Raw genomic sequence first — 18735 nt, 5'->3', positions numbered from 1 at the left:
TGTCTGATCTGCACAAACAAGCCTGAAGGAGAGGTTTTTCCCTCTTCCTCTAACTCTTATCTGTAGTTTCTAAAATTGCAGGCTACCAACATAACTTGGCTTCCTTTCAAGATCTCAATTTTTTTCACTGTCTCATAACTGCCTCTGATGGAATCTCCGGGAATTTTCAGATCATGAATTTACCTCAGTTATCATTAGAGTTTCAAGCTTTTGCAGTGATAAACTATAAGAGATTGAACTGATTAATTTAAAAAAAAATAATCTGAAATGCTTAAACTTTGGTATGTTGAACTATATATTATTACATCTTAGTCAATGTAAAACTAGATTGCAGATAATTTTGTGAGTTGAAAAAAAAAACTCAAAGAAACAACAGAACACAAAAAAGACGAACGAAAAGAACCAGCTAAAATTCCAGTTCTGTTAGTGTTTCAGAATACTGAGGAGGGCCTATTTTGCTATCACTATGGCCAACATAATCTGAATACTCATGTTGTCATTTCTCCCTTTTGGAAAACATCTATGAACTATATTCTAGATTTTCATCATGGACTGAATTGGTCCCTGTAATGCCATGATGATGTTGCTCTGTAAATCATACCATAAATAGTTACTGTATATGTGGAGAATATAGGAAAATAGGGAATGTAGAAAACCTATTCTAGTAATTCATGTTAGTTTGTTCCTATATCTAGGAAAGTTTCAGCCACACAAACTATTTTCTGACACTTACTGAGATGATTTTATTTCCAGAGAACATAACTATTTATCCTCTGAACAAAAGAAAAAAATGAACACTGCCTGCCATTGAGGCCTATCAAATAATTGCAAGAATTTTTTTTCTAACAGTGATTCTGTTGCAGAGAAAGAGTCAGTTGAAGTGGCTTAGTAGGTTGAAGACCTGAAAAGGGAGGACTTTCAGCTATATACTTTTTAGACTGTGCATAGAATACAGTAGATTTGGTCACCTTGTCCTGCACTGCTACTTTGACTTATAAAGTTGGCTTTAGATCTGAATTTTTTTTTCATTCAAAGTTTGTTACTATTTGAGATTTTTCTTGTGTGTGTGTCTACCTCTGTGCCAAAAATTACTGAAAGAACTGTAGAGTTTTGAAGAAGTCTTTTTTCTCATTAGGGTCCATTTAGAAGTACACAGCAGAGAAATATATCAAAAAGGTGGTCAAAATATTATAGGTACTATCATTTTATAGGAGAGATTATACATCCAGTTTTAAACAGTATATATTCTTAGTGAGAAACTAAGGCCTTGGTAGACTAATATTGCAAAGAAAATTAATTCTTTTTGCTTGAGATGATTTTCAGTACTGAGACATAACTGAATCTTTTCTAGAAGCTGAGAGAAAAAGTCCTTTATAAAAGTTTCAGTGGCCCTGATCTTGTCAAGAGCTAAGAAAGAAAGTTAGAATATGGGGAATTTTGATAACATTTTTGCTAGCATTTGCTCTAACAGCACTGGTCTTGGCCATTACTGTCTCATGTGTTGTCACTATCCCTGACCACAAGGAAGCATCTTTTTGCCTAACAGTGAAGAATAACTCAAAACGTTTTCATTTATCATTTCTGTGGCATGTAGCAGAGCTAGTACTTCACCAGAGGTGTTTGGTGCTTGTGATACTGCTTGGTTTTCTACTCTCTAGTAAGCAAACTGGCACTCTCCTTTCCTTCAGAATATTTGGAAATAGGTCTGTAAGAGAGGAATAGTCAGTAAGCCATTTATTCCAACCATATTGACATTTATTTTCTCAGCCTGCAGGATACATTTTGGATTGTCATCTGGTGTTTTGTGGAAAGACAGAACTTCCTAAGAGCCCATTGGTTAACCTTCAAAAATGATAAATCTACATTGTAACCTCTTGCCAAGCATGCAGGTTTCAATGCTTGAACACACCATTAACTAATGAATGAATAAATTAAAGTTGTCAGAATTAAAGAGATTTCGCGCATCAAAGTATTGGGAAAATTGGAACTGAGTTATGGTAGAACCATAGCTACTTCATGTTTTCTTCCTTGGCTCTTTCCCACTGGGTGTGTTGGGAAGGACACAACTGATCAGGAGGGGCAAGAACATACTGGGCAGAAAGCTGGCTGGGCTTATCACCAGAGTTTTAAACTAGATTTGATGTGAGAAGTGGATACACCGCTTAGTGACAAAGAAGAACCAGAGAACACTGTCATTTTAGGAAGAAGCAGGGAAAAACCTCAGATTTGTCCCAGAGAGATTTGGAGGGCTCCTTCAAGAATGTAACATGGCCAGTAGCGCAGCTGAAGGGCCTCTACGCCAATGCATGCAGCATGGGAAATAAGCAGGAGTTGGAAACCATTATGCAATTAGAAAACTATGACCTAATTGCTATCACATAAACATGATGAGTCAAATCACACAACTGGAATACTGTGATTGAGGACAGAAAGCTTTTTAGAAGAAATAGAGCAAAAGGGGTAAGGGAGTTGCTCAGTGCATTAAGAAATGGATAGACTGTGAAGAGCTGTCCATGAGAAACAACCATGACCAGGTTGAGAAATGGTAAGTTAAAATTAGTGACCAGACCAAAAAAGGACATTTGGTGGTTGAGATCTACTGCAGGCTGCCTGATCAAGGGGAGGCTGTTGAGGAGGCCTTCTTGCTTGAATTGCACGATGTCTTGTGCTCGCAGGCTCTCGTCCTGATTTCAGCCAGCAAGATACCTGCTGAGAAAACACCTCAGTGAGCTGCAAACAATCCGAGAGACTCCTAGAGTCTTTTGTGGATAACTTCCTGGTCCAGGTGTTGGACATACCAACCAGACATAAAGCATTACTAGACCTGATGCTCACCAGTGCAGAGTAGATCATTAAGGAGGTTAAGAACAGAGGCAGTCTGGACTGTAGCAACCATTCCATGATTGAGTTTGTGATCTTGAGGAACATGGGCGTGGCAAAGAGCAGAGGCAGAACTCTAAACTTCAGAAGAGCAAGCTTCAGACTGTTTAAGGAATTTTTGGATGAGATCCCCTGGGAAACTGTCTTTAGAGACAAAGGATTAGAACAGAACTGACATGTCTTTAAGGATACCTTTCCAGTAGTGCAAGAGCATAGGAAATCAAACAGAGGAGGCAGGAAACTACCATGGCTGTGCAAGGACTTGCTGGTCAAACTGAGGGATAAGAAGGAAATGTATAGACAGTGGAAGCACGGAAGGGTGGCCTGGGAAGAATACAGGGATGCTATCTGGACATACAGAGATGGGATCAAGAAAGCCAACGTGCAGATGGAACTGATGTGAAAAATAACAAGGGATTCTACAGGTACACTGATCAGAAGAGACAGGCCAAAGTGAGTGCACCCATGGATAAATGAGAAGGGAGAACTGGCTTCAACAGACATGTAGAAGTCCTAGGCACTCAGCAAGTTCTTTCACTCATTCTTCACTAGCAGTCAGGTATCCCATGCTTCTCACATCCCTGAATGTCTAGTTGGGGTTTGGAGGAGCAAAATTCCTCCCACCATGAGGACAGTGCAAGTCTGAGGCTGCTTCATGAAGCTGACTATATATAAGTCTATGAGGCCAGATGACATGCATCCCAAGGACCTGAAAGAACTATCTGACATGATTGCCAAGCCACTCTCCATTGTATTTGAAAAATCATGGCTGTCAGGTGAAGTCCCTGGTGACTGTGAAAAGGGAAATATCACACTTGTTTTCAAGAAAGGAAGAAAGGAAAATCCAGGGATCTGTGGGCTGTTGAGCTTCACATCTGTGCCTGGGAAGTTCATGGAGCAGATCCTTCTGAAAGAGATGTTAAGGCACATGCAAGATGAGGAGGTGATCCAAGGCAGCCAGCACAGCTTCACCAAGGGCAGATCATACCTGACCTATCTGGTGGCCTATCTGGATGGAGTGGCATCAGTGGACCAGGGAAGATGAACTGATGTTATCTACGTGGACTTTTGCAAAGCCTTTGAACAACATCCTTATCTCCATATTGTATAGATACAGATTTGAAGGTTGGACTATTAGATATTTAAAGAATTGGTTGGATGGTCAGGTGGAAGCTGATCATGAGAGGTGTCCCCTGAGGATTCTGTCTTGGAAGTGCTGCTCTTCAGCATCTCCCTTCGATGATATAGACATTAGGAGTGAGCACCCTCAGCAAGATGGCTGTTGACATCAAGCTGAAAGGTGCAGTTTCTACAATAGAAGGAAGGGATGCTATCTGGAAGGACTTGAAAATTGGGCCCATGTGAACTTAATGATGTTCAACAAGGCCAAGTGCAAGGTGTTGGATCCAGGTGATCAGAGGTATGTTTTTATATAGACTGGGAAATGAATTTATTGAGAGCAGTCTTGGGGAGAAGGACTTGGAGGTCATGGTGGATTAAAAACTTGACATGAGGCAGCAGTGTGTGCTTGCAGCTCAAAAGTCCAGCTGTATCCTGGGCTGCAACAAAAGTGGAATGGCCAGCAGAGTGAGGGAAATGATTGTCCTCTTCTATTCTGCCATTGTGAGGCCCACTGGGAGACTTGGCTTTTCATAGAACTTTATAGAGCCTTGTTTTCTCAGTCACTCTAATCTGCACTTTGCCTAGTATTTGAGGAATTCTGTGTTCAAATATTTCACTTACACTTTATTTTCTTCTACTGCTTCCTTATTTTTGCCTTTCTCTAAGTCTTAGATCTAGTTACCTTCTACATGGTGCCTTAAAACCAGCTTGAAGAAATGCTTATAACAAAGTATCTGGCATCAATGTAGTGTGTTCTATTCACAATGACTTCATATATGGTTGGTTTCCCAGAACCTATTCATACTTTCCATCTGTTGGATCTCTGCTTTTGTTTTTAATTTAATTCAACAGTGTTTTTATTTTCAATATGACATTTCTTAATGACAACATCCAAATTTCCAATCTTCTTGACAAACCGGCTCCAATAGCAGTGAGTGGAAACAAAATGCTGTATGTATACTATAGCTACATGAGGCAAAATGTTTTTGTGTACACATTTTCACATGCAATATAATTTGCTATATGAAAGTAGTAGTTACTGTAGCTGTAGCTCCAGTAGTGTTTCATGAGTTCTGTAAACTAACTAAATTAGCTAAATAATTGCTTTATATAATCCTATTTGTAGCACAGTCATTATGTCTACCCTTAGGAGAAATTGTTTATAGAGCCTAGTGACTGGCAGCCCCTTTACATGCAACACTGCTCTAGTGCTGCAGAAAACATTGCTGTTATTTGTTTGTTTATGCTTTTCTTGAAGATACAAGAAGATGCATGTCAAGTAAGGCGCCGATTTACCTTTGGCATATTTCTTCTTCATCTTTATGTGCGGCATGGACAGCTAGCTTTGAGTTTTTAGCCACAGTCCTGCACTAGGGGAGAGCAAATATCACTTCAAGAGAAGCAGGAAGGTGGAGATTTATCATGTCCCTCTCTTATATCAGCACAATGGTAGGTTCAGAGGAATAAGGGAAAGACCATGCAGAATGGAGAAAATTAAGAGTCATTCATTTTTCTCTCCTGTTCCATCTGAAATGGAATTTTGTATTAGCATATTATCCTTGAGACATGTCCTCCAATATGGACTGAATGTCTCTTGCCAAGCCAAACTAAAAGCTTGTGCTGCACCTTGTGAATATTCTTTGTTGTTTAGACCAAAGAGGAATCAGTTTTGATGCACAAAATGCTTTGTGTGATATGGATAAAAAACAGTATTTCTTGGAGCACTGTAAGGGTAGTGCAGAAATACTGCCAGAGAGCAGGCTCTGCAATCTTAGAATGCTTCAGTAACATCAGCTGTCATCACTCGAGAAATTCCATGTGTAACATTATCTGTGATAGCAAATCTGAAATGAGTTTTAGGCTACCCAGTTGTTCAAAAAAAATTCTTACTCATTTTCTGACAGAGTTAGTACTATAACTGCCAAACTTAGTAAACACTGTTTCCTTCTACCTGTATAAAGTCAGAACTGACAGCTGTTGAGCAATTAAGGTATTTGTGGTGGATGGACCCTTGCTGACTGCAAGACCCAGACACAACCACTGCCTCATTTCCCTTTCTCAGCAGGATAGGGGAAGCAAATAAGATGGAAAAGTTCATGGGTGGAGATAAAGACTGGGAGTCTAACTACCAGTTATTGTCAATGGGCAAAACATACTCAATCTGGGGAAAACAAAATTTGGTTTATTGCCATTTAGAATAGAAGTGAATGGTGAAAATTAAGACAAATTTTAAAGCAGCACAATGGGATGTAGAATGGGGAGTTGCAATCAATCCATAACAGTTCCTCTCTGTCTCTCTTTCCTCATACTTTTTTTCCTGCATCATCATGGGATCCTCCCATGAACTAGTCTTTCAGGAGCCAGAGTGGGCTCCCCATAGGTTGTAGCTCATTCATAAAATGAATCATTCATTGTGGGGTCCTCCAGAGGCTACTGTCTGGAAACATAGTCCTCCTTCAGCTGCAAATGGACAACCTAATTCACCATAGTCTTTTTCATGGCCTACAGGGGAACTTATGCTCCAGCCCCTGGTGCACCTCCTGCATTCCTTCATTGATGTTAGTGTCTGCAGGGCAGTTTCTTAAAATTGTTGTCCTTACTCCTTACTGCCTGTGCAACATTTCACCCTTCTTAAATACATTTTCCCAAGGCACCTCGAACTTTGCTGGGCTAAGCTGTGTCCTGCATTGGTTTTTCTGGAGCAGTCTTGTGTCCAGCACAAGCCAACTCCTGGCTTTTCTCACAAAGGCCACCCCTGCAGCCTCCACACTACCAGTACCTTACATCCTACACCAAGTATTTGACACAAATGAGCTAACAAGAACTGAATCTAAAATTGCTGGTGTAGGTGCGTGTTTAATCAATGGATATACAGATGGTATAGATATATATATCCAGGAGCTTGGCTAATAGATTTTATATTGGAGAAATAAGAGAAAAATCACTCACCCTGCCCTGGGCTCGCAAGATAAACTCCTGATGGAACAGATCTTCAGAGAGAGATCCTTCCCCACTGGCAGTCGGCTCTTAAATGGGTCTAGGAGAGGTGGAGCCAGGCTCCACCCCTTCCTGCAGCACAGGTGAATTGCCTTCACCTGTGCTCCCATGGCTGACTCATTGCTCACCTCAGGTGATCAATCAGGCTGTGATTCAGCAGCCCCATACAGTGTGAAAGCAGAAGAATGCTTCACTGACCTTTTTGATGAGTAACATACCTTCCAGACTGAAATAATAAAATTGGAAGAAACTTGACCTAGTTAGTTATAATACAAAACAACTACTTTATTACAGTACTGAAGAGTAAGGTAATATAAATATTAAGGTAATCTTATATTCAATATAGAGGAACAAGAATGCAGAAAAATAAAATTTCCTAATTTGGGTGTACAGGCTGCTGTGATTGGCAATAACTTTACAGAGATTGTATGTGAAGCACTTACTCGGCAAAATTCACCAAATATCTAGGAGTCTAGTAATAAAACTCATTTTCCTCCTAAAACAACAAAAAGCATCGAATCTCATTAAAAGCAGGACGAAATTTTATTATACTTTTTCAGTTGCAAACATTCCAGGATCCTCCAACTACTGTGGTACAATAGATTCAAGACAGAGAAATGAGGTAGGAAAATGTGTTGTTTGAGTGACATTACTCCTTTTAGCTGAAGTCTCAGTATGGAAATCAAAGAGTACTTCCTTGGAAGAAAAAGATAAAAATAAGATTGGTAGTGAAAAACAGTTTTGTATCATTTTCAAAGGAGGTACTATCTTGTGTGACAATAGAAGTATAACTAGCCCATCATTAGATGTAATGTAGAGCGGCTACAGCTCTCATGTAACACTTTGCTTTTACTCAAAACTAAATGAATTTGTTCTTTAGTGAGCAGTGGCGTATATATCTTAAAAAGAAAACAGTGCTTGTGCAAATGTATCTAAGTTGTTCTTGACAACTAGCAGATACCAAGAGCAGCTTAGATGGGATCACTCTGTGTCTTAGAAGGACAGTACACAGTTTCCCTTGCTCCCTCCATTTTCCTCAGTTTTGTTAACATTCCTGGTCAAATACCAACACTTGTGTTGCCAAGCTACCCAGTCTGCATAATGGTCAGTTCAGTGGGTTGGAATAACTGGCCAAAACCAGCATGCCATGCTTGCCTGCATCATTTTATCTGTTGCCAGCTGATGTTGCCATGACTGATGTTTACTTGGCTCTACTCCCTCTTCTGAAGCACTTATCAACAGGGTTTGTTGTCTGACTAACTGGACCATTTTTAACAGTGAGGAACAGTACCCATAGAAATGCAAAAAGAGAGAGAAAAGTGGATTCACAGTGTGTTGGAGTGGTTTTTGTCTGTCTAAAATGGACAATTCCTTGTGCTGCCTCTCACTCTTTCTGGTATAGCTTACTCAGATGCACAAGTTCAGCTTGAGGCTGTTCCTTTTGGGGAGCTGATGGGATAAGAATACCAGATCTCCTGTTACCTGCATATCTGCAAAAAAAAATAATAATAATAAAATGGTTGCATCCTATGATTTAAGCCAAGTGTGTACCTGCTGCTGTCACTATTAAAGGCACTCCGTACAGAACGTATATACTGTAAATAGGCTTTCCCCTGCTTTCTGCTGATCTCTCTTCTGTGCTGGGATATGTTGCAAATTGTTTTTTGTGGAAGCCTTACTAACCTAGACCTCATGTAGAAAAGTAACGTGCTACAGGTAACTGAGGAAACATGATCTGCAAAAGCTGGAGATGATGGCATGGGATCACCTCATGAAGAAGGTTCACAATGTGAACATGCTGCCAGATTGCCACTAGATTCGCTTATTCAACTAGCAGTAATGTTAAAATACTTGTAGGAAAATAAGGTATAGTCTTTCTTGGAAGTCTGTCTGGTGTTTGAGATGGTTAAGATGATGGCTTTGAGAAGGAGGATACAGATTACTCTGCAATGTTTTAATGTTCAAGATGCCTGGAAATTTTTGTATACTACTCTCAATTTTGATTGGGAATTGTTCCTGGTAGAATAAAATGGTTGATGTCTAGTTTTGCTACAGTTCAGTATCTGAATACTCTTACAGAATCCCTTTGAGTAGTTTGGCTGGAAAAGCTTGTTTTGATTTTTCTTTAATTTTCTTGCAGAATTTTTTTCAATTTAGTGGTTAAGTCATTTTATATGTGGCTTCCAGATAAACTTTATGGGCTTTGCCAATCTCTGACTTATGTATTTTTCTGGTGGCCTTTGATAAATTTCAGACCAATCATGTAAGTAGGGAGAGCAAGTCTAGATCCTGAGCTGAACTGCAGGGAATGTGTGCTCTGATCCAGAACATAAGTGAAGGAAAAGTCCATTTCTGCATGTCAAATAGCCTGAAGCTTTGTGAACTTAGTGCTGGTCTTCTTTCTCTGTATGACTGCCAGGGTGTAAAGGTATAGTCAGAAAAGATGGCAGTCCAAAAATCTTCATCCATTCCTTCGGTTTCCTACTTGCATTTGCTGTCAGTTGCTGGATGGCAATGACTTGAGCAGCAGTCCCTGTACTAACCTGCTTAAAAAGTACCTGTTACAAAAATAGAAGGAACAGCAAGAAGAGAAAGTAATCTTTACAGAAACTTGTAAAGACTCAAAGGATGAGTTTTATGGCTGAGAAGCTATATTGAGTATGCATTGTGGATGTAACTGTAGTAGTTGGTCTGAAGACATAAGGCTTTATTGAACAAAGGCAAGACGCTTAATTTCCAGAGTCCCTCTAATTCTAAGAAACTAGCTGATGGAGCAGTGTGTCTGAGATGACCAAATCTCTGTCATTAATGACATCAGAACTTAGTGAGGCTTGATATTAGTATTGAAGTATTCATCAATGAGGGGCATTACGTGTAACAGAGCAAGAAAGAAGTAGAGCTGAACATGAAAGTGTATAGATTATTTTCAGATAACTGTCTTCCCCTTTGGACTTATTATAATGACTTTTAAGTTGTTGGAGATGCATGTTAACACACCTAGCAATTAAGGTAAGCATCTAGCTCTTTGTACAAAGAAAAGTTTCACAGATTTGAATTGATTTTTGTCTTGCAGATCTACTAAGACTCATCCTGGGCCAGTTGTACATTTAAGTGATAGCCCAAGAGATGAAGGGAAAGTGAGTACAATTAATAATATAACATACTGCAACATTTTATAGCTTGCATAGACCTTAATAACTCTTTCTCTGATATTATAATCTGCTTTCATTCATTATATGTATGTCTAGGACCACTTTTACTATTTTACAGTTTTTATGAAAAAAAATCTCTTTGGATAACTTTATGAGTAAAAAATTATAATACATGGACAACATCTCTTGAAACCTACAGCCAGTCAAAACTGTCAAAATTGTTCCTGATTAAATAAATGTGATTTTTGCGTAATTAAGAATTGTCTAGAGACTGTCAGGACTTCAGTATTTGCAGAACGCGTGCTATGATGAGGACATTATAGTAAGCTTTCATAAGATTATAAATCTTTTTTTACACAAGAATAATAATGACAGCAACCTACATTTGGAACTTGCTGTTGTTCTTTAGCGGAGTTGAGAGTAACAAAGAGCTGTCAATAAGTGAAAGCAAAACATGTAATCGAAGTGTGATTCATATCATGAGAAGGCAAAATCTGAGTTGGTTTTGTTTCTATGGTAGCTTTTTGAAAATGAAATTTGGTTGCCAGAAATGTTTTATTTAGATGCTGCTACTAAATTTTTTAGTATTTTGCCCATGTGGAACGGCACTTAGTTATTTTGTCTTTTTTGATCACTTTTGAGAATTACATTTCAGTGAGCATTTATAAAGGACTCCAATTTACAAATGGTGTATCTATTTGACGCTATGTCTCATGTAACTGCTGATGATTATTGGAAACTAGAAGCATTCGGAGTTTGTGTTTCTGATAAAGGGTACATTATGCTGAAATTAATATAGCTACCCAGATGACACTGGAGACTACATCTGAATTTCATTTGTATTGTCAATCCTTGGAGTTATCCATATTGCAGGGTAAACCATATGCAGACAGTGCACTTGCTGGCTAGTCCTCCAACAGCCTGGATCTCTAAGCTTTTCTGAAAGAATCACAGTAGTTGAAGTGATTTAGAATAGAGCCAATGAAAGTAATTAAATGCTATGGAGCATAGTGTCCTAGCTTCAAACCAGAAGTCATCAAGAAATGCTACTTAACTATTGATGCTGAAATACCTGATATAAATCAAGTTTTATTGATTGAGTACAAGTTGAGTTGCATTCCAAAGAAGCTGTTACTGACCCACCTAAAGCACAGTGTATAGTGAGAAAAATGCCAAAAGAAAAAAATTCTCTCTGAGTGTATATCTCTTGAAGGAAGTTATGCACCATGTTACAACAAAAACCTAAAATATTTTGACTTCAGCTGAAAGGAAGATGAAAAGATCTCAGTAAAGGAAGTTGGAGAAGAGTTTACTTGGAAATACAGTTGCTTATTGGTCGGAGAATGCATTTGAGACGTCCAGGCTCTGATGAAGTATTGGCATATGAGCAAGGCTCTGGTAAAAGCAAAATCAGGTGGATCCCTATTGAAAACAAACATTGGAAATGTATTGGGAGAGAATGAAAGATGTACTGAAACCATCCCTGTGCTGCTTTTTATATCATTGATAAATTGAGAATAGTGTAAAGAACCAATTGGTCCTACCAAAATACTTGCAGATCTGAAGAATGTGGAATCAGCAGTTTGATATTTAATGGAAGATATCAGTAAAAGGTTCACAGAAACAAAGGAGGAGGTTGAACGCTGAATCAAAAGACACAGTTCCAGTGAAAAGGTACAATAGTAAAGAAGGGGAAAAAAAAAAAAAATTTCAACTGTTACATCAAATTTGAGTTAAAAGAATGAAAGAAAAAACAAGAACCTTTCTTCAGAGAGGAAAAAATGGAAGGAAAAATCCAAATCCAATGTTTGGGTATTTTTCTGTTCAGCATAGTTATAAACAACCTAGAAGAGGGTAAACTGTGTTGTTGCTGGACTTTAAGAGAATGAGAAACTCAGCAGTAAAATGGCAGCTTAAATAACGTCTTTTATAAGTTTTTGGTATAAACAATGTGAAGTAATATGTATGGAGGATAAGAGTATTTCTAAGTTCGTGTATAAGACAGTGGGTCTCAGATGATCATTACTGCTTAGTATCAAGATAATAGGATGGAGACTGATTTCTCAATGAAAATATCAGCTCAGTGCTCAGTAGTGATTAAAAAACAAAACAACAGGCACTGTTTAGAGCAGAATAGAGAAAACAGGCCTATTGCATAAATGCATGGTTGACTTGCCTGCTGAGTACTGAATAAAAAACTCTTGCTCTTCTATCTCAAAAGCGATGTAATCAGGCTCAAAGAGATTCAGAGAAGGGGCAGCATTTTCTACATGATGCATACTTAACTCAGACAAGAAAATTGTGGAATAGGAATGTGATCCTGAGTTTGAAAATAATAATTGTTACAAAGAGGAAAATGGTTCATAGTCTCTTTCAATACAAAAGCTAGAAGAATATTTTGGGTAAAAATTCAGTTATAATCATTGCTGGTAATACAGATATTCTTATACTCTATAAGGATATTGCACTCTGCCAGGATCCAGTAGTGTATACTTCTCTGTGATATCATAAAGTTGATTAGTGTTCTGCACGTTTCCCTAAAGTAGACAGGAAGCACTCCCCTATGGGGCTGATGTAATGAGTATTAAAAGACCTGAAACACAGACAAATCTTACTGAAGCTAGGATCTCTTTTTGGAAGCCAGGGGAAACTTTGCATGAGCTGTATATTCATTTATCCAAAAAAAAGAAAAAGAAAAAGAATCGTTAGGTTCAGTAGTTCAATAGTTGATATCAGTGACTGATGACCAGTATTTCTGTGCCTAAAGATTGAATGTAATTAATTCCAGAAGACTTTGACCTTCCAAACGAACTATCAAGGCAGGTTTTGGAGACGGTCTCTGTTATGAATCTAGCAAGTGGTGGTTGGAAGACAGACAACAAAGAGAATCTGGGCTTTTAGCCTGCCACTTAAGAACAATTTGGGGACCTAGTGATTAAGTTCATGAAATGTAATTACCTGCCATATCAGTGAGTTAGTGTACATTAGGAACAGACTGAAGTACACAGATATTTGTAAATGGCAGATCTGTAGCAAACAGTATTTTTCTTACTGACACAGAAGAAGACATTAACTGCAATGATCTGCAGTTTCCCAGCAACTGGAGAAAGCTTAATAGGAAAAGGTTTAATGCTATCAACCATCAGTTTGTGGACTGAACTTCCTATCTCTGAGTCTGTGTTCTGAGATCTAATAACACCTAAATATAGAGTGCGCTTGGCAGGCTTTTTTTTTTCTCCCCATAGAAATTTTGTGCTACCAAGACAAAGAGGGGGCTGCCTGGCAGGTACCAGAATGGAAGTTGTTGATTGCAAAGGAAAAATCTCCCTTAAATACTGACATCAAAACCATTTCAGGGATAAGGATTTGTGTGGTCAGAATGTGGAGCAACTCTGCTAGACATGGAAGATTGTGCCAGGACTCCTCCATCATTGAAATTGAAAGTGCAACCTACTGTATGATTCTTAATTGTTAAGTATAAGAAATTAAACAAGGGGTCAGGAACACAAGATGAAAAGATAACTTTTTGGTTTCTTCCTAGACTCCTTTTATATGTATCAATATGTTTATGGTTTTCTGTTTATGTTTTCTCCTACAGCTGTATTTACAGATTATGGATTTTTTTTACAGCGTTGACTAGCATAGACTTACAGATCTCTGAAGTGCATACAATAAGCAAGAGGAGTAAGAAGGCCTGGGTTTTCTGTACTTCAGACAGATTACAGTTTAGAGTATCGTAAACACACTGAGAATGAAACTAATCATATTCACCCTGTTGGAATTCTGACTTTATTGTCACAGCACACTATTATTAGTCAAGCAGCAGAGCTACTCTCTGAGAATAGAGGATAGATAGAGATTGCAGCTATGCAGCAGTTCTGTGCATCTTTCAACTTCCCATGAAGCTCAATGCTTTCTATCTTGTTCTATAGTGCTGTTGTGCATCGACATTTTAGTGATAGATCACATGGAAAGCTGCATCTGATAGGTAATATTTTACCTTTTAATAATTACCTGGAGCACAATGTCTTTGCAAAAGAGAGTGATAAAAATCAAAAAGCAAGCCTGCTTCACCAGGGAGGAATGCTTATTTTGAAACAAGGTCACATACTAAATGCTTTTCTATTCCTTTCCTGTTTATAATTGTATAAATCTGAGAAAAAATACTGGTAGATCCAAACCAAACTCAACTGGTTTGGTACCCAGCTGTAATGCAGTAGTGAAGATAGTAAGAAAAGCACTCAGGATCTATATGGTATATACAAAGAATACAAAAAATACAAAAAGGAAAAAAGAGGACAGATATTCTTATGTACCTAAAATGCTGGAAACCCCAAATAGTACAGCATTGAATGGACTTCCAGTAAGGACACAGTACAGTCTGCTGACATCATCTGTGAAGAGGTTCATCAGCATTTTCATCTCTTTAGAGCTCTTAAAAGATTTGCTTACACAAAAAGTTTATTCTTTACTGTCAAGCAAAAGGTGGTTTATATGAGATACTGCTTTACATTTAGATTAAGACAAGGCACAGGGGAACTGTGATTACTCTTACCAAGAGGCAGCTGCCTACAGGCTTCTCCTTTACTGTTACCCAACTAAGTTAATCTTGAAGTCAAGGAATATGTGCAGAAGAGCATATCACAGTACAGGCCTGTGCGTAGTTAGGCTCTTACGCGAATCACTAAGTCCTGAATATACAACTGTATATTCTCTGTTTAGAATCACTACACTGGCAGTGAAAGATGTTGCAGTAAGGCCCTTTATTCATTTTCCTGTTGGCAGTCCTCTATGTTAGATTACCGTATGGCAACCTGACACCAGTAGTACCCAGTTTGCTATATGATTTCTGAACAGTGATGTCTTTTCTCATTTACTCTGCTACAGAATCCCAGATGGAACCTGTCCAGGGCAAAAATAATAAATATTCTGAGATTTCTCCAAGACAAGTTGTGTTTTGTTAGGGAACAAAATTCCTAAATAATCAGGTATTTTTCCTATTCAGGTATTATATGTTTTTAACTGTAAGTCATTCCGAGAACACGTAATACGTCTCCATGTGAAAAATATTCTGACAATACAGAGAATTATATCCAGTAGAACTTAGAGTATTCCCAGACTCTGTATACTGCAGTATTGATGTATTAAAGATTCTTAACTTGGAAAAAAAAGAGTTTTGTTTTGCTGTCCAGCAGTTTAACTTTTATGACTTACACAAGCTGTAGTCAGTAACAGCAAAGATTTTGGTAAAGTTTCACAGACTAAGAGATAGTCTTTTCATCTTGTCATTCTTTCCCTCAAATTCTTGATATAGAAAATGTGAATTCTTGTTTGCCTTCTGTGATCCATGTATTTTTGGACAAAGAACAATTGCAGGTATCACTGCCCCACGTACATGAATAATCCATAATCAAAATGTGTGAGTCTTCCAGTATGCTCATTCTCATTCTTCAGAACTGACTCTTAGGAAGACAAGCTCCATGGGAAACAGTTTGCAGGACTTCTAAGCATGCCAGGCTTCACACATTCCGTAAGATTTAGAACGAACTAAATTCAAATGAAAAGTACTCAGTACAGCAGCTGATGTAAAATTTAGTTATTTTTAGTAGAAACAAGGAGAAAGCATTGTGTTCATTCTTACTTTTTTCCTAAGCGTTGCTTTTCTTCTCTATCATATTTTGCTTAATCTTATTGGTATTTCTCAGATATGCATGATTGTATGATGTTCTAATTCTAGAAGTAAAAAATTGCATACTGGTTAACTTGCTTTCAATTTCTAGAAAAGTAAGCTTTTTTTTTTTTTTCTGCAACAGGATTTCCTCAAAATGTTTAAAAGAAATAGAAAGCAGAAATTAAAGGAATATATGTAGCTGAGAGAGAGTTTAATCTGGCTACTCTTTGGTTTGATGTAATTTAAGAAAACTCTTAGGTGTCAAATAGTTGTCCCTCCAACTAGGGAAGGAAGAGAGCCAATGAGAGGAACATGCTGTATTAGTATTTTCTCAACAGACAAAAAATTGTGAAGACAGCCGCATACATAATCTTGCATAAAAAATGATCACGTTTTTATTTCTGTATCAGGACTGGAATTGTCTGTCATTAGAAGTAAATTATAGTAAAAGATAATTTGAATGCAGGATATTATGTACATTATAATCTACAGTCTTGTGCATCAGTTTGGCATTTTTTATATTGTTTATTTTTTGAAATATGCCTTAAAACCGTGAAGTTCTTTAATAACTATATGTGTATTTGAATATGAAACCGTAATCGGGTCTGTTTCCCTCCTCCAGCTATTGATAGGCTATGAAAATGGGACTGTAGTATTCTGGGACTTGCGATCTAAAAGAGCTGATTTGAGAGCTTATTATGATGAGGTAAGCAACTTTCATTAATTCATAAATACTATTATTCAGCAGTTATATTTCTTACCAAACAGATGGAATTTTGTCTTAAAACACTGTGTGTTCTCGAAATACTGTTTGTGCTCTGCTTTTGGGCAACTTACTGGCAATACAAATTAAAACTTGAGTTCTCTAACTGTACTACATTAGCCTCTTTTGAGTGTAATACAACACAGAGTCACTTCCCCTTAATTCTAACAGATTCGTCTGCTTCTTCATTCCCTAATTGAACAGAGTGTAGTAATGAGCTGACCTGCAATATAGCTACATAAGAAATGTTATTATTTGTACTGAATATTACTAGAACATCAACTAGGATGAAAATCAAATTACTTTGTAGGGCTGTCTGTATTATCCAGTAGTCAAAATCTACACAAAATCTTTTCAGAAATTGTATTCTCACTTTAATCAGAATATCGACTCTTGCTGTTTGAAAGCAGATTATATCAAACATGGATACGGTTACAGTTGTTGTAACAATAAAAAGTATTTTAAGAATGGATATATGCCTATTTTGATTGTTTCTCTTACTGCCTTATTAAATGGAAGGTGTGTACACATTCATGAAAACTGCATTAAAACTGAACTTCAGCGTTAAAATTCTGATCTTGCACACAGCACATGTTCCACTGACAGGGTAATTATGAGTTTAAACAGGCCAGCATTTAAGCCTCAAGATACATCTCAGTATAACTGACAGTCTACCTGTGTATACACTTGGGAAAATACAGCGTTCTATTCCTTGAGACTGGATAAACTTTTTCTTTTCACACGCCTACTCATAAGGTAGGGTGCATGTTTGTACACTGTCCTCTCTTGTGCTCAGGAAGAGAGAACATAGAACAGGTCCTTTATAATTCTGCTTCCTTTCTTTTTAATAGCTTGCTAAGTCAGAGTTATTGAGTGCTGAAAATTTCTTACAGTTTAATTGTTCCACATTTTTCAGAACTGTTCTCAGGAATTATTTTTTTCTCATTTTATAAGTCATGTGCTTCTCTCCTCGATAGTTACTTGCTGTGTCACTGTTCCACTCTGTGCAACTTTTGATGTCTTTCCATTGTCTATATTGTCGATATATTTTAAAGATTCTTTTACCATCTTTAAAGGGATGTGTGAACTTGTTACTTGTGCTTTGTTCCAGACTTGCTCCAGATTGAAAATATTCCAGATCTGCTATGATTCCTGTAGGAAATCTCTAGAAAAGGTTTCTGTTACAATACTGAGTTATACAGGTTTTATGAGTCACAAATTATTAGTTCAGCGTGTGCCAGCTAGTATTTGGCATCAAAACATAGGATTGCAAACCTAAGATTTATCATAGATATTTGTCATCTAAGGATTAGAGTTGAGAAATACTAATACCATTCATCATTCTGTGTGGAGTGATGCAAGGGCCCTGTGTTCCCTGACTTCTCACCAATCTTTGGGGATTCTTATTTTGGCCAGCAGACAGCAGTTTCAAGGTATCTATGAGATTTCTGATTAACTAGTATGGTTGTTCTATATCTTCACTAAATATCAAAGTGCTTCTTTGAACAGAGTATGAATGAGGTTAATCTAGACTCATTTCTTCTATTGCTGTTATACATAGGTCACTCCAAAAGGTGTCTTACTTACAGCTGGGATGGAATTGTTTTCTTCAGAGTGTCTGGTATTGTGCAATGTTTTTGGTTCTAGTAGAGTGTCAGGAGTTTATTGTCTCCTGTTTATTTCCATGGAAACTACAACAGATACAAAGAGCACAATAACACTATTTGATAGAGCAAATTCTCAGCTGCAAAACACTCTTTTGCAGTGTAGTCACTACCAGCAGCTATGCATTTTCACCAACCAGGAACAACAGCCTATATGCTCATAATAATCTGCACCAGTGGAAGTGTCCCACTGTTTCACAGCTGCCACAATAGCATCATTTCTAGGAAAGCATTACCAGTGCAGTCCATCTTTCATCAGCCCAAACAGATGGAAGTCAGAAGATGCCAAAACTGGGCTATACAGTAGATGGGGTAGGACAGTCCAGCTAAAATTGGCAATGTGCTCCACAGTCTTCAAATTGGTATGGGACCTGGTATTATTGTGTTGCAAGAGAAAAGGGTTCTTCTTCTCTGGCCTGACTCTGGAAGTTTGAGCCTTCAGCTTAATCATTGTCACAATGTAGGAGGTCAGAGCTGATGGTTTGG

General features: G+C 37.8%; 1 protein-coding gene across 11 annotated transcripts in view; it reads left to right on the top strand.

Annotated features, from left to right (window-relative positions):
* STXBP5L (syntaxin binding protein 5L) overlaps positions 1-18735 on the top strand; it is a 185036-nt gene that overhangs the window by 88033 nt on the left and 78268 nt on the right. For all 11 annotated transcript variants that reach the window (XM_085236681.1, XM_085236673.1, XM_085236662.1 and 8 more), the window contains exons 6-7: positions 10073-10136; positions 16445-16528. In XM_085236681.1, the coding sequence (XP_085092807.1) occupies positions 10073-10136; positions 16445-16528 (148 nt within the window). The remainder of the gene's footprint in view (positions 1-10072; positions 10137-16444; positions 16529-18735) is intronic.

Source organism: Meleagris gallopavo, chromosome 1 (assembly GCF_905368555.1).
Source record: "Meleagris gallopavo chromosome 1, MGAL_WU_HG_1.1, whole genome shotgun sequence".
Classification (NCBI taxonomy): Eukaryota; Metazoa; Chordata; class Aves; order Galliformes; family Phasianidae; genus Meleagris; species Meleagris gallopavo.
Note: the sequence above shows the minus strand (reverse complement) of the source record. Positions and strands in the feature narration are given on the sequence as shown.